At 33.7% G+C, this 16,356-nt stretch overlaps 4 protein-coding genes and 1 long non-coding RNA gene across 10 annotated transcripts in view; 3 read left to right on the forward strand and 2 right to left on the reverse strand.

The window, feature by feature from the left end:
• Positions 1-475: 475 nt before the first annotated feature.
• Positions 476-6,407, forward strand: LOC109148491. 4 transcript variants are annotated; one of them, XR_002048802.1, is made up of 5 exons: positions 476-1,119; positions 1,312-1,462; positions 4,521-4,618; positions 4,766-4,886; positions 6,087-6,407. It is a non-coding gene; the product is annotated as an uncharacterized LOC109148491 (long non-coding RNA). The 4 variants fall into 4 exon arrangements; XR_002048803.1 differs by having other exon boundaries at positions 476-951; positions 1,065-1,462; XR_002048801.1 differs by having other exon boundaries at positions 476-1,462; positions 4,508-4,618.
• Positions 6,408-8,710: 2,303 nt separating this feature from the next.
• Positions 8,711-9,742, forward strand: LOC109148480. The gene is made up of 2 exons (XM_019296230.1): positions 8,711-9,334; positions 9,389-9,742. Exons 1-2 carry the CDS (start codon positions 8,711-8,713, stop codon positions 9,740-9,742), a joined length of 978 nt encoding a protein of 325 aa, XP_019151775.1.
• Positions 9,743-12,213: 2,471 nt separating this feature from the next.
• Positions 12,214-12,729, forward strand: LOC109148481 (uncharacterized mitochondrial protein AtMg00810-like). Its single transcript, XM_019296231.1, has one exon. It carries the CDS (start codon positions 12,214-12,216, stop codon positions 12,727-12,729), a length of 516 nt encoding a protein of 171 aa, XP_019151776.1.
• Positions 12,730-13,409: 680 nt separating this feature from the next.
• Positions 13,410-16,356, reverse strand: part of LOC109148488 (bifunctional epoxide hydrolase 2-like) — a 32,932-nt gene continuing 29,985 nt past the window's right edge. For all 3 annotated transcript variants that reach the window (XM_019296237.1, XM_019296236.1, XM_019296238.1), the window contains one exon: positions 13,410-13,639. The gene's annotated coding sequence lies outside the window, so the exon portion shown is untranslated. The remainder of the gene's footprint in view (positions 13,640-16,356) is intronic.
• On the reverse strand, positions 13,668-14,168 carry LOC109148482 (bifunctional epoxide hydrolase 2-like). Its single transcript, XM_019296232.1, has one exon. The coding sequence runs from the start codon at positions 14,166-14,168 to the stop codon at positions 13,668-13,670; it is 501 nt and encodes a 166-aa protein (XP_019151777.1).

A 16,356-nucleotide genomic window follows, 5' to 3' on the forward strand; every position in this document is an offset into this window, starting at 1 on the left:
ATGTAACTAATGTACATTTATTAGAAAAATAATGTACCTTAAATAAACAAATAATTAAAACTGGGCAAATATTTTTATAAGCTTTTAATTATAAGAAATAATACATGAATTAAAATCGTGAATACATTAACCATGGTCCACACAGTACCGTGTTACATAATTAAAAATGCAATGTAAAAATGGTAACATATTTAAACACTAAATGTAACTAATGTACATTTATTAGAACAATAATGTACATTAAATACACAAATAATTAAAACACTAAATCTGAATTCATCAGCACCTTAGGTTAAAATATTTTAATTATTTTTGAATGCATCAGCCCATATGTCCAAGAATTCATTTTCTAATTTCAGGCAAAGCCCAACCTTCACCTATGTAATCTAGCCCAAACCCGGCCCACTATTCACATTCTTCAGTATACGGATCAGTTCTTCGGTGCCTCCTATTGCCACACCACTCTCAGCTAGCATTCTTACAGACACATCCTAATCTTATCTCTAACACTATCCTAAACAATCTCCAGTTCCGAAGTCAGATTTCCTCATCTCACAACACACTCTTGAGCTCTTTAATTTAGCCAAGATGAGGATGTGTCTGTAAGGTCTTCATGACCTTTAACATCCGATGAGGCTGGATTTTTGAAACCCTAGCTGAGATGCGCAAATCCTAGGTGGTCTTTTACTTCGCCAATCTTCGTTTTCACTCGAAGATCTTGGTTTTGAGTGCCCGATCTTCGTTTGTTACTCGAAGATCTTTGTTTATAGTGGCTGGTCTTCGTTTTCTCTCGTCTATCTTCGTTTTTAGTGGCCGATCTTCATTTTTACTCGAAGATTTGGGTTTTGATTAGTCGATCTTCGTTTTCACTGGTAATTTGAAGGCTCTAACGTTGAGTGATGATCTAGATTTTGCTTACTACCCTCTTTCACGCCATTGGCTCTCAGATAAGTAAACTACCCAGTTTTTTTTATTTATTTAGATTGGCATTTTAATCTATTATTATATCCTATCGTATACTATATATTCTTGAATCTGATTTTCATTCTTATTTATACATTTAGCATATCTGTATGCCTCCGTACAGTGTTCATCACTGTAGATAGACATTCAAGGCAGGTTTCGTGCAATCTTCTCTAAGATAAGTGAAATACAAAAAAAAAAAAAAAAAAAAAAAAAAAAAAAAAAAAATCTCTAAATTCGTATTTTAGCATAGTCTACAAATTTGTATCTCTTTTTGGCTATTACATTATTTTTTTTCCGAAGGGAGTAGTTAGGGTTTAAACTAAATTCACTAATCTTAACTTTCAGGGGTGCATTGTTCATATTTCTTTCTATAAGAGAAAGATGGGAAGCTTAGCATGCATCAATAATGGTAAATAGCCTTCCGATTTGTGGTAGGAATAGCTATAGATTTGTGCAGCAGAACAGAATGTGTGCAGTGAAGTAAAAGCATCGCAAGGTAAACTTAAAATTAAATTTTATATAGTGTAGACACTACCTTTGTTGTCAATTATCTACTTCCTTTTGCTCCCTATTATTGTAGAAGAAATAATTTTTCTCATGTGGTATGTTGTTTTGTATGTTGCAATTCTGATTTGTGATTGTAGTTGGAGTATGTATATTTGCTATAACTTGAGTGCTTTATTGGCTGATTATCATTAATGTTTTGGCATAACCTAAAATGATTTTGACTCTTCAGTTTTTTTTTTTTTTTTTTTTTTGGAAAACCACAATGCAATATACTATTACTGTAATTGAATACACATGTTCCCCCTTATATTTTTGCACTTCTTCTTTTTACACATGTACTAACACTGTTGTAAAGCCTTTGGTAAATGATGAATCTTTATTTCTGATGCCATTATTGTACACAGCAGTTTAATACATGTTAGATGATGGCCTGCTAATTGTGATGCCAGATTCTTAGTTCTTTAAGACTACCTTCCACATTTTAAAAACTCACAGTTTAAATTTGTTCTTTCTATTGAATCCAAACTGATACATATGTGAACTGGTTTATTTATTTGTCAGTTTTTATGTTTCAGTAGATTATATACTCTGTACTGGCAGATGATGATATGCTAATCCTGATGCCAAATTCACGGATTTACTCTTGAACTGTTTACTTGTGAGTTTTGTCATTAGCAGTAGATTATATGTTTCTATTTGAAGTGTGATTTGTAATGTGATTTCAGCAGTGTTAGTCCTCTATTGTATACTTTTTGGAGAAAATGACATGAACTTTTATTTTGTAATGTGAAAACAGCTATTTGTATTTTGTAATGTGAAAACAACAATGTTACTCCTCTATGTCAAATAAGAATGTGTTGTGATTGTACCCATTTTTAAAATGTTGCTTAATACAACCAAAATTTTTTTCCCCATTTTTAAGTACTATATTGTATTTAGTAAGGTTTAAATTTGAGGTATGAAAATTTGAATTACATTTTATTTTTTCCAAGCAAGTTGATGTTGACAATTTTTTTACTTGTTTGTATACTATACTTATACTATGTCAAATCTCATATAGTATATAGTTATACTATGTACTTATATTTTCTCTGTTTATTTAAAGGATTAGACTTTTTTTTTCCAAGTAAGTTGATGTTGACTATTTTTTTTTATACTATATACTTATACTATGGTTATTCTTATATAGTCTATAGTTATACTATTTACTTATATAGTTAATGTTTATTTAAATCTGAATGTGTTACTATTGTCTGAGGTTAATACTATGCTATTGTATGTTTTTAGTTACTTAAAGATAAATACATACTTTTATGAATTTCAAATTAGGGAGACCTAAATACACAGTATTATGATTTTCAACACTAACTTTGTTTAAACTAAATTTTGAGCAATCCAATACTTTTTTATTTTCTTTAATTTGTTTTGATTGCTGGTTTAGGGTTTAATTGAGTTAGGTATAAAATTGACTATCTACTTTTCAATTGACCAAGTCAGTTTTAATTTTTAAGTACTGTTCATTTAAAAGTGTGTAATATAGGACTATATACTTATACTCTGATCAATTCAATTATTTTGGTTAGAATTTTATCCTTAAAGTTTAATTACATTTTAACTTGACCAAGTCTATATCTAAATTAAAGTAATGTTGATGTTGATTTAAAGGTCTAGAATGTAGGACTATCTATAAAGTGAATGTATATTTGATTACTTTCAATTTTAGTTTTTTTAATTACAGCATTGGTTTGTTTGATTGATTATCTATGAAGTGTTACTGTTTTACTATTGTGAGATGTTATTCTTTTTTGGTAGTTTGCTAATGATGATATTTAAACTGTGTGAGTTTTAAAGTAAAATAGCAGTCTGTATACAGTGTAAATACTGAGTTTTATTACTATATAATTTAAAATATAGACTTAGTACTTGAATACACATTTAGCAGATGGCTATAATTAAATCAGTTTAAACCATTGTGTGGTACACTGGTTGACTGTGTTTGCTTCCTTAACTGATTGCGATTGTGTTTGCTTCCTTCTATGATTGTTTGCTTCCTTCCTTCCTTCTTGTCCTGCATACATTTTCATATATCTAACAATATAAACTAATAAACTGATATTTATGAATGTTTATAAAAAGAAATCATAGGTAAATAACAAAGGCAAAGAGTCTCATCATAGATTGAAACAAACTGAAATTGTTCAGCACAAACATTGAGAAATTGAGCAGAGCAAGCGATTAGTTTAAAAAGATAAAAACCACACTAATGTGGTAATAATCTGTAGTATCCTAGTCTTAAAGTTTTTCCTGTTTAACAACAACAGTTTTTCCCTTCTTGCTAGAGGAGGAGAATTGGTCCAAAAGCGATATCTTCACACCATTAGAATCTTCAGGTTCATTGTCTAGACTTTGAGACTGTTGTATACTTAATGGGTTGTTGACCTCATTGTCTCTATTAGAAGTTTCCTGTATATTAAAATAAGGTTTAGTCCAAAACATGTCAAACATAGGATTAAAAATGTAAATATTTATTTTACTTTAGTAACAATAACAACCTGATCAGATTCCTCCTCTTCCTCCTCGTCCTCATCTATCATTTTTGTCATCAAGTCCTTGTCTTGGTCTTCAATCAGTTTAGAACAGTAGGCTGACACTAAGACTTCATCCCTTAGAACTCTCATAACAGTGTAGGTTGAATTAGCTCCCTTCATGAACTCCATTTTAATGATATCTTAAATACCATTCTCATACCAACTAAGGATTTCAATTCATTTGGAATGTCAGAAACCTAAAATACAGAAAATAGCATACTTTTAAAAAAGACAACTACTAAAAGAGTTCATATGTATGTGTTAAATTTTATAGTAATGTAACTTTACCTTATTATACTTCGTGTACAAACCGTGTGCTGGGATACCCATTAATTCAGAACACTCCCTATCCCATAAAAGGAAGGGAGCATCTCCTAGACCTTTATCTAGAACAATAACTTTGACCCGATACCTTGTCATGCCTTCTTTATACTTCTTATCACAAGTTGTACAAATCAGATCACCTGATTGTTCATAAAGCTTTCCGTTACATCCTGGTGACATGCAAGAGATGTACATCCATCCAAAAGAACCTTCAATGGCCACAATTTCAGCAGGTACATAGAACTCCCCATTCTGCCATACAGAATGTAGCTTGGTTACTCTGTCTTATGTAATCTAGCTTATTAAATCTATAATCAGTTTTGTGGACTGTATTCATGGTTTTTATAAGTATAAAGTCTAACCTGCTTCTTTTTCAACAGATCACCTACCGTAGTTACAGTCAAAGCACCACTGGTGAAGTCATCAATTCCTGTTGATTGAGACAGCACTATTGCAATATTGATACTGCGTAAAGGGCTGTTTGAAGCAGTTAACCTACAGGTAAAATTAAGAATAAGTTGTATAAATATCTGATACAATAGTTTAGAAAATGTAGAGTGTAGATAAAAAATAAATTTCAGGCACTTACTGAGACCTAAAATCAGCAAATTCCTAGTAAGATGCATTCAAATGAAGTTGGGTAGCATCATAGCAGCTAGTAATTCTGATTTCACCTATTAGCATGATAGATGTTAATGAACACTAGAAAACCTAGAAATAATGTAAAAGAATAATCTATCATTATAACTTACCATTGACCACTTTTGCCCGACAAAGCTGAAGAACCAAAATTAGTGGTTCTTTAAGACCAGAATCATAGTATGGTAGCATGGCACCAACATGACTATCCCACACAGTGCACTGTAAGGTATTTCCCCTATAGGCAAGTGTGTTAGAAAGAATATAATCATTAGAAATATAGGAACATAGTTGTTAGTACGAAACTTACTCATTATCAGCAATTTTAAAGTCTAGAAGTTTGGCTGGTCTGCCTCATATGATTTTGTCAACAGTAGCATGGATCTCGACAACTCTGCCTATTAAATCTGTATCAACACAAATTAATTGAATAGTAGATCAAATACAAAAATAGTTGAATGAAAAATAGCAAAAATAAGAACAAAATACTTACCAAACAACACCTTGTCATTGACTTGAGTAGGGTCTTTCAAAGAGTCATAGGTTTTTAGCTGAAACATCTTATTAGGAAAACCTTTGGATTTGATTGCCTTTACCTGAGTCTTATAGTTTAGCCTAATCATATATTTGTGATCACAAGTTTTGTACATATAATAGTGGGTGAACACCAAAATTTTTTTTACTGAATAGAGCTTCCCTTCAATGAAAACATTTTTGTATTTTTTGACATCATTGTTTTGCATGTTCAAATGTATGAAAGTTCCATGCACATAAGATTAGTGAAATAGATAAAACATGTGTAGAGCATAAATCTGTGTAAAGCCTAAAGCTTAAACAGTAAACTAAAATATTAAACAGTGAACTAAAATACCTCTTTATCCCAGGCCAACAATTCTCGACTCTTGATCTTTGTAGATCTTCTCTTTTCAGCTATTTCGTAGCATCTAACACACTTGACTCTTATTGCTTTCTCCCTATCGAGAGGGCCAATGTCTTTTACAGCAACATACATTGGCATGGTTTAGTTGCTGATATTTTGGTTCTCTTTTTTCTAATTGGCAGGTGATACGAACTGCAGATATGGTGAAGTTGGGAGGGGATTTCTCCATCGACAGAGGCTTATATAGAATGTAAAACTATGGATTTCAAAATCTTGAATGTTATCTTGGAAGTATGAATGGTGCTGTCGACCTTTCAGTTTCCAAGACCATGTTGAGCAGACATTTAAATCAGTTTGAGAAATATGTTTTCGAAGCAGTGCACGACAATATGAACACTGTGTTTAGAAGTCTGTAATTATTAGAAGTCTATTTAAATTGATTTATTTTGCTTGGTATTACCAAAAAGTAGCCGGCACAATTAAATTCCACGAGTAAAGCTTTGTTTAGCACCATTTATTTAAGATCTTTTTTTGTGGACATAAAGTGACTTCATTTTAATTGGGCGGGAGTTTGGTTTAGGCAGAAACTTAGTGCTTTATTATAATGATAGATTATTATTATTATTATTATTATTATTATTATTATTATTATTATTATTATTATTATGAAATATATGTATACCTTTTAGGTCATTTTACATGTTAATCTAAATAGTAAGTTTGCCAAATATCTTTTTATCAACTACTGATATAATTCGCTGGTCAAATCCGCTAATATGCTAACTGATAACATGATCCGCTAACTACTGATTGTCAAACAAGGACATTGTGAGGTAGTTTCCCACTGCAATTTGTTGTGTGATTTGAATACCCTTTTTGTCAACAAATCTCCTGAGTAGTTAATATGATTGGCTTAATTATATTTTTTCATGGTATTTATAAAATACTTGGTAAATAAATATATAGCATTATTTTTGTATTATAACTTTGATATTTAATTAAAAAATAGTGTACAAAAAATAATAATAGACAATGTAGTGAATATAATCAATTGATGAATTTGAATATAAAGAATTTTTACATTGGAGAAAAATAAAGACAATATTGTTGACTCAAAGTATTTTGTCAAAGTTATGTGCAAAAAGAATTCCAGTTCTATAAAGGAATATCAGCACTAAGAGGAATAGTTATTGAAGAATACTAGTTCTAAGGGGATTTGTTGTTGAAGATTTTCTAGTTCTATTTTGATTAGGAATAGTTTGTTATTCACGAATCTGTTAGGAATAGCTACTATAAATAGGGGATGTCCTTTATTGTAGATCTCAGGCATTCAACATTAATCTTGTGAGGTACGAGAGTCTTTGAGAATAGGATACTAAATTCCCCTAGAAAGTAGTACATGTGTTTAGGTTTCAATAGTTTGGTAGGAAAGATCATTCTATTGTGTAATCTCAGGTTCCAAACAGTGTACTTTAAATATTGAGCTTTTAGTGGATTTAGGCAAGTTCTCAAATTGAGAAGTGCCTCGCAGATTAGGGTTGTTTGCCCGAACTGCATTACAGATTGTTTGTGTTACAACTTCAGTTTCGGTGCTGCGCTTTATAAATTTTCAAATATAACTAATGAATTATTTCTCTTAATTAATTTATTGCTAATGAATAATTTTTTTGAATAAAGACATTGTAGGGACAATGTAGTGAATATAATCAGTTGATGAATTTGAATGTAAAGAATTTTTATATTGGTGAAAAATAAAGACAATATAACTAATGAAATTATTTCTCTTAGTTAATTTATTGGTAATGAATAATTTTTTTTTGAATAAAGGCATTGTAGACACATAATTCTAAATTAAAGAAATGCGTACGTATTATTTTTTGTTGTAGCTACTAAATTATTATTTAATTTAATAAGAGTAAAATAGATTACTAATTATGCCAACTTTGATTGGGATGGGGTTCGAGCCTAAAATCTTTCTTATTGAAATCAATGAGTAAGTTAACGGAGAATATAATTTTTAAGAGAATTTTTTAATAAGACTGTATTCTTCTATTTTTATTTTGAATACTATTGACTCTATTGGGATGGGGTTCGAACCTAAGATCTTTCTTATTAAAATCAATGAGTAAGTTGACGGAGAATATAATTTTTAAGAGTTTTTTCATAAAACTGTATTCTTCTATTTTTATTTTGAATACTATTGACTCTATTGGGATGAGGTTCGAACCTAAGATCTTTCTTATTGAAATCAATGAGTAAGTTAACAGAGAATATGATTTTTAAGAGAATTTTTTTCATAAGACTGTATTCTTCTATTTTTATTTTGAATACTATTGACTCTATTGGGATGAGGTTCGAACCTAAGATCTTTCTTATTGAAATCAATGAGTAAGTTAACGGGGAACATAATTTTTAGGAGAATTCTTCTATTTTCATTTTGAATACTATTATTGACTTTATTGGGATGATGTTCAAACCTAAGATCTTTCTTATTGAAATGAAATCAATGACTAAGTTAACGGAAAATATAATTTTTAAGAGAGTTTTTTTTCATCTCTGCGCCCACACTGAAGTTCAAACCTGAAACCTCTCATTTGAGGGGGGGCACAGCTACTAATAGAGGATAGATAACAAAAAGGGATATTTTTGTAATTCAAGAAGGCTTAGTTTTTCTGTTGTAACCGCCATCCATATGCCATCTATATTAGTTGGCCAGCTCCTCTTCATGCAATACAAAATACACTTTTCATTCTTTCATTCCATTCTGTTTTGCTCTCTCTTCCCGCTTCTTCTTTTGAATCGCAATATGGCATCAGAGCAGCAGTGGAGGTCCTACGTCGCCGCTGCCTCCGGTGAGGCTAGTCAGGGAGGTCAGACGGGAGCTCCGGTGATCGGATCGCCGGCTCTCACAACTCCTACCTCAAATACGCAACAAGTTCCTCCTTCGCAGACACAAAGAAGCCAGGCGATGGAGGATCTGAACAATCCTCTCTATTTCAGCCCAGCTGAGAATCTGAATTCTGTGCTTGTGAGTCCTCCTCTCATAGGCAGTTCGAATTACACTTCCTGGTGTATATCCATGAAGATCGCCCTTGAGGTGAAAAATAAATGGTGCATTGTTGAAGGAAGCGTTGCAACACCTAACAGAGAGCACGCTCAGTACCAGGCATGGAGGTGCTGCAATTTGATGGTGTGCTCCTGGATCTTCAAAGCAGTGCATCCATCTATTGCTCAAAGCGTAATGCATCTAGACAAAGCAGATGAAGTGTGGGAGGATCTGAGGAGAAGGTTCGCTCAGTATGATGCTCAGAGAATTTCTGCCCTCCAGAATGAGATCTACGGCTTGAAACAGAACTCCATGACAGTCAGTGAGTACTACACGAAATGCCGGACAATGTGGGAGGAGATGAACACATTGAGACCTCTTCCGGTTTGCAAATGCGATCCACGTTGTTCCTGCAATCTCATCGAACAAATCTGAAAGGAACGTGATGTTAATCAAGTCATCCGCTTCCTGCAAGGTTTAAACAATGAGTATGGAAGCTTGAAATCTAATATCCTAGTTCTGGATCCCTTACCAGAGGTATACAAGATTTATGTCATGGATGAAAAATTGGAGAGGCAAATCAATGCAGTAAGCCTGAACACAATGGACTTCAGTCAGGCGAATGCAGTTCAGAGTCCTCAAACATCCACAGATGATTTAGTTGCAACAGTAAACACATATAATGCCAGGAAGTTCACCAGTAATGGAAGTGGTAACAAGCCAAAGTGTATCTTCTGTGGAATGAATGGGCACACCATAGACAAATGCTACAAAAAGCATGGCTACCCCTAGGGTGGGTGCAAGGCTATAAATCTAAGGCTAAGCAACAAAATACTACATCTACTGTGAGTGGTACCTCTGAGTTTGGAGTCACAACTGATCAGTTTCAAAAGCTTATGATGGCCATTCAAAACCAGCTAGGCCAATCTGGTTCAAGCACTGCAGCTGTTGTGACTCTGGTTCCAAAATTTGATGAGAATCATGAAGGCAAGTCTCTCATTTCTCACATTAATTTCCTATCATTATGCAACTACTCTTGGATATTAGATTCTGGTGCTACAGATCACATTGCCTACTCTATTGACTCTTTTGATGAATATTATGCTGTTGAGCGAGATGAGGTCAGTCTGCCTAATGGGAAAAGAATTGCTGTTAAGCATAGAGGAAATGTGAGACTAGGCTGAGATCTATGGCTAAAGGATGTTATGCATATCCCAACCTTTCACTTCAATTTAAAGATGATGATGAAACCTTTGCAGTATGAAATTAGTTCTAAAACCATTGTTTTGCAGTGTAATAGAGTTGATGTTTGGCATCAACGTCTAGGGCATTTCACTATGAATAAACTACATCTTCTCAAAGATGTTCCAAAATTTTCCACTTCAACCAAAGCTTGTGATATTTGTCATTTGGCCAAACACAAACGATCCCCATTCCCTCTAAGTACTTCATCATCTATTGCTTGCTTTGATTTAATACATGCTAATATATGGGGGCCTTTTCCCGTTGCATCCATGAAAGGAAAAAAGTATTTCTTAACACTACTTGATGATCATTCAAGGTACACTTGGTTGCATTTGATGAAAAGGAAATCAGAAACATAGGAGTTGATAAAAAGGTTTCACAACCTTGTTTCCACACAGTTTGGAGCATTAATCAAAGTGATTCGAAGTGATAATGGAAATGAATTTGACATGAAGGATTTTTATGCAAGCAAGGGAATCATTCATCAAAGATCATGTGTAAATACACCCCAACAAAATGTAGTAGTGGAAAGGAAGCATCAACATGTGCTTAACGTGGCAAGATCACTCCGGTTTCAAGCTAATTTACCCCTAGATTTCTGGGGTCACTGTGTCATGCATGCCGCCTACTTGATTAACCGTCTCCCTTCACAAGTACTCGACGGATCCAGCCCTTATTACAGACTGCATGGTCAAGAACCAAACCTTGCCACACTCAGAGTTTTTGGATGCCTTTGTTTTGCATCTACACTGCCTCACACAAGAAACAAAATGGAGCCCAGGGGTCGAAAATGCATTTTTATAGGGATGCCTGCCAACATCAAAGGGTATATTCTCTATGATCTTCTTGATAAATCGGTGTTCATATCTCATGATATTGTATTTTATGAGCTGCAATTCCCTCTTTCTGAGCATATTACAAGCCATGATGAATTGTTTAACCCCCCTCTGCCCAACATCCATGCTTCTATGACGATGGATTATGTAGATGAAGTCAGAAGTGACAACCTACTATCTAGAAATGCTGAGCAGAACACACATATCTCAAATGAGATATCCACCAGCCAGCCGCATCTATTGTCTGCTACCAGTGACAACCTACTGTCTGCTCCCAGTAGCATGCAAAATGATGCTCAGCCACTTGATGATGTATATGATAGTCAATCCACTGAGGAAGATAATGTGATCGAAGAGGCAGTGAACCATGCTTCTCCTCGACGATCGAGCAGGAATAGACACTTGCCTGCCAAGCTGCGTGATTACTACTGTGACTCGGTAGTAAGACAGAGAGCTTCCCCTCATATCTTGTCCAAGGTCATCTCCTACGACAATCTATCGCCTTCACACAAAGCTCTCACTATGGCTGTTACATCCATAACCGAACCTCGAACGTACAACCAAGCGATCAAAATGGATTGTTGGAAGGATGCCATGCAAGCTGAGATCATGGCTCTCCAGGCAAACAATACTTGGCAAGTTACAGATCTACCTACAGACAAGATTCCCATCGGTTGTAAGTGGGTATACAAGGTCAAGCTTAGGGCAGACGGTTCAGTGGAATGCTACAAATCCATATTAGTGGTTAAGGGCTATACACAACAACCGGGAATCGACTACACAGAGACGTTCTCCCCCGTAGCTAGATTAACCACTATCCGATCTTTCCTAGCAGTGGCTGTTTCCAAAGGCTGGCATATCCATCAAATGGACATCAATAATGCCTTTCTTCATGGTGATCTTGACGAAGAAGTATACATGCTCCTACCCCCAGGCTTCCAAACAGCTAAACCCAATCAAGTGTGCAAACTCACGCGATCTCTTTATGGCCTGAAGCAAGCAAGCAGGCAATGGAATGCCAAATTAACTACTGCCCTCTTAAGTGCCGGTTTTAAGCAATCAAGTGTTGATCCATCTCTATTTACAAAGGGCAGTGCTGACAGACTCATTATATTGCTTGTTTACGTTGATGATATCATTGTGGCAAGTAGCAATATGATCTTAATATAGGAACTCAAGGACATGCTCGATACTAATTTCAAGATCAAAGATCTAGGAGTTCTAGGATGTTTTCTTGGCATTGAGGCAAAGCTGAATGATGATGGTTTAAATCTTTGCCAGAGGAAGTATGCTCTCGACATTCTCAGTGATGCTGGCTTCATAGAATGTAAACCTGCCACCACACCGATGGTTCCAGGCTCTCATCTATCACGTGAAGTTGGCAAGCCTTTGGAGGATCCAAGTGGCTATCGTAGGTTGGTTGGAAGGCTCCTGTATTTGACAACAACCAGACCTGATATCGCATATGCCATTCATCATCTCAGTCAGTTTGTGAGCAACCCTACGGACATGCACATGGTTGCTGCGCATCGTGTGCTCCGATATATAAAAGGAACTCTTGGACAAGGACTGTTTTATCCTACAAACAACACACTTAGCCTTAAAGCCTTTTCGGACTCGGACTGGGCGTCATGCCCTGAAACTCGCAGATCATTCACGGGGTTTTGTATTTTTCTTGGGGAATCTTTAGTCTCATAGCGTTCGAAGAAGCAAGCTACGATTTCAAAGTCATCTACCGAAGCAGAATACCGTGCATTAGCCTCCACTGCATGCGAATTACAATGGATCAAATTCCTTCTCCAGGACCTTCATGTTGAGGTAACTGATCCTGCTATTATCTTTTGCGATAACAAATCCGCTATTGCAATCTTTGAGAACTACGTCTTTCACTAAAGAACTAAGCACATCGAAATTGATTGCCATGTGGTAAGGGAAAGAGTTGCTCAAGGCTTGATCAAACTGCTTCCAGTTTCATCACTCAATCAGATTGCAGATGGCATGACTAAACCTCTAGCTACTCAGATGTTTGCTACGTTTGTATCTAAGCTGGGAGTCTAGAATCTCCACTCTCCAGCTTACCGGGGGGGGGGGGAGGGGGGGAGGGGGGGTAATAGAGGATAGATAACAAAATGGGATATTTTTGTAATTCAAGAAGGCTTAGTTTTTCTGTTATAACCGCCATCCATATGCCATCTATATTAGTTGGCCAGCTCCTCTTCATGCAATACGAAATACACTTTTCATTCTTTCATTCCATTCTGTTTTGCTCTCTCTTCCTGCTGTATTCTTCTATTTTATTACAACAATTCAGAAACTTTTTCTTCATCTTCTTACAATATTGTTTAGACATTTGTAAAACAAAGATGTACACATTATTGTTTACCAAAATAAGATTCCTTCCATTATCAAGGATAAAGAAAAACAAACAAATTAAACAAGCCAAGGCAAAGCAATTCAAGACATTGACGCAAAGCAATATAATCTTTTAGTACATTCCTAGTCATCATAGTCATTGTCAATGTCTAGAAACACACAACAATCCTTGACAGATTTCTTATTCTTTCAACAGATCAGAATTAAAACCACACTCAATTAACCAATCAAGACATTTAAAAGATCGAGTTGTGAACATAAATTCAGGAAGAAGAGAAGTTGTGCAAGAAATTCAAAATGTGAGTGTTGATTTCATGAGGCTTTTCTTCATTGATGAAATGGCCAACACCTTCCAACACAACCACTTCCTCTAACAAGGGCACATCTCTCTTTAGGCCACCCTTGTGTATATACTCCTTGGCGCCAGGGGCATTGTAAGTAATGTCCAAATCACCCACAATGAACTTCACTGGTACCATCACCTTTGCTCCAGTCCAGGCTGCAGTCAACTCCCAATTCAGATCTAGTGCTCTATAATAATTAATTCCACCGGTGAAACCTGTCTTCTCAAACATGGAAGTGTAGTAATCAACATCATTTTCAGAGAACCATGAGGGCAAATCTTGGGTTGAGGTTTCAAATGGTTTGCCTTTCGGTAGGTAAAGTGGACTGGGATTGTGGCATGTTAAGAAACATTGAAGGACTTTCTTAGTGCCAAGTACAGCAAACTCACCCTCTATTTCTCCACCCTCCTGGAACAACATTATTACATACATACAACAAACAAAATTCAAAAGGGCCCATTGTTTATAGAACACAAAGATTAACATTTAAAAAAAAAAAAAACAATTTCAGATGAGTTCAGGAGAAGTTTAAAACATTAGGTGCGTTATTGGTGGTTAAGGTGAGAGATTTTCCTTCTTAAGGTGCGTGGTTTTTCTTCTTAAGGTGCGTGATTTGTATGCCTAAGGTGCATGAATTGTTGAAACTTAAGGTGCGCCATTTTAAAACCTTAGGTACGTGGTTTGTTATATTAAGGTGTGTGGTTTGTGTTCTTAAAGTGTGTGATTTGCGTACTTAATTAAGGTGCGTCGGCTTAAAAGTCTTAAGTGTGCGTGGTTTGTGTACTTAAGGTGTGTCACTTTAATGCTTTAAGGTGCGTCGACCGCACAACCACACGGGAAGCCTATACTCGCACATGAGCCCTTCCCTATATATATATATATATATATATATATATATATATATATATATATATATATATATATATTCTGAATGTTAAAATAAGCTATTTTTTACTACTAAATTAAATATTTCTCTTTTTAATTTTAAAATATGTCACATTTTGTCTTAATGAATAGTAAAAATAACACATTTTAAATAAAACGAACATTAAATGAACACAACATTCAACGGATAAAATATGAAATTAACCCTTAACTATATTGTCTGCACTGGTTTATATTAGTGGTCATGCATGTAGTATGAACAACTTCAAATAATTCAAACAAATATATAGATAATTTATCATTTGTCTAAAATCTAAAAATATAGTAAGTCTCAATGCAAGTTATATCATATCCCTAATGTATGCCCAATCCATATTTTTAGTATTGACCTTTTGTACATTGTGTTTTTAGAGTTGTACTATACAATTTTTTGGATAAAAATATCTCTACCATTATTATAACTCCCGTTATCTTTTCTGTTATTGTTACTATGCACATGCATCCATCATATCTTTTATTATATTCTTTAAGGGTAATAATATATTTAGACATTGTATATTGGAGTACTATAATAAATAAATTTGATTTCATCTAGAATTTGAGTAGGAAGGATTTGTTAGTTATTTTTTAAAATATAAATATCAAATTTTAAAAATGATTACATTAATAATAATAATAATAATAATAATAATAATAATAATAATAATAATAATAATAATAATAATAATAATAATAATAATAATAATAATGTATTATTATTATTATTATTATTATTATTATTATTATTATTATTATTATTATTATTATCTAAAATCTAAATAAAAAAAACTTCTAAGAGTGAACTAGGGTTATTACTCATGATTTGTGTCTATATTTCTATAATTATATTATTGAGTTGTATATTGCGCTACAAATATTATACATTAATTAAAGTTATCAATTAAATACAACATGTTTCTTGGAACAATTAAATATTCTTTGGTAATTAGAGTTACATTTGCACCAAACATCACAAGTTCATAACTCATTAAATGTCTAACTTACCTTTTTTGGTAATCGACATCTTACCTGGAAAACACATTATAACCTTCCTTCCTTTGTTCTTATTTCCTTTAAAACATTAGTGTTTTCTTAATAATTGTAAATTTAATTCTTTTTGTGTTTAATCATACTATTAATGCAGTCTCGATCTAAATATAAAAGTTTTATTGATGGAGAGAGTATTTTATTTTCAGACAATGCATTCTTGAATTTAATTTTCTGTATTATAGGTAGTAAAAAAAAAAAGTGAATCATTTTTAATAATCAAGAATATAATCAGATCGGGTTTCCCTCGTTAAAAAAAAAATATATATATATATATATATATATATATATATATATATATATATATATATATATATATATATATATATATATATAATCAGATCTGACAAAGTGTAAATTTGAAAATCCAATGTGTAAAGAAAAAAAAATAAAAAAAAAAAAGAACCAAATTTTGTTGAACTTTGAGTTTTGTTGGTTGATTGATTGACAGAAGCTTGGATTTAATGAGAAGATTTATGTTGTTGATCTGAAGAAAGGGGAGGTTAAGGAAGGTTAGGGTTTATAATTTGACCGTAGTTTCGATCTGATTTTGTGAACTTGAAATTATTGAATATTTCGGGTCTGGAAGTTGATGGAATCTTTGGATGGATTTAGGGAAATATGAGGATGGGAAGCC

Source organism: Ipomoea nil, unplaced genomic scaffold (assembly GCF_001879475.1).
Source record: "Ipomoea nil cultivar Tokyo-kokei standard unplaced genomic scaffold, Asagao_1.1 scaffold2115, whole genome shotgun sequence".
NCBI lineage: Eukaryota > Viridiplantae > Streptophyta > Magnoliopsida > Solanales > Convolvulaceae > Ipomoea > Ipomoea nil.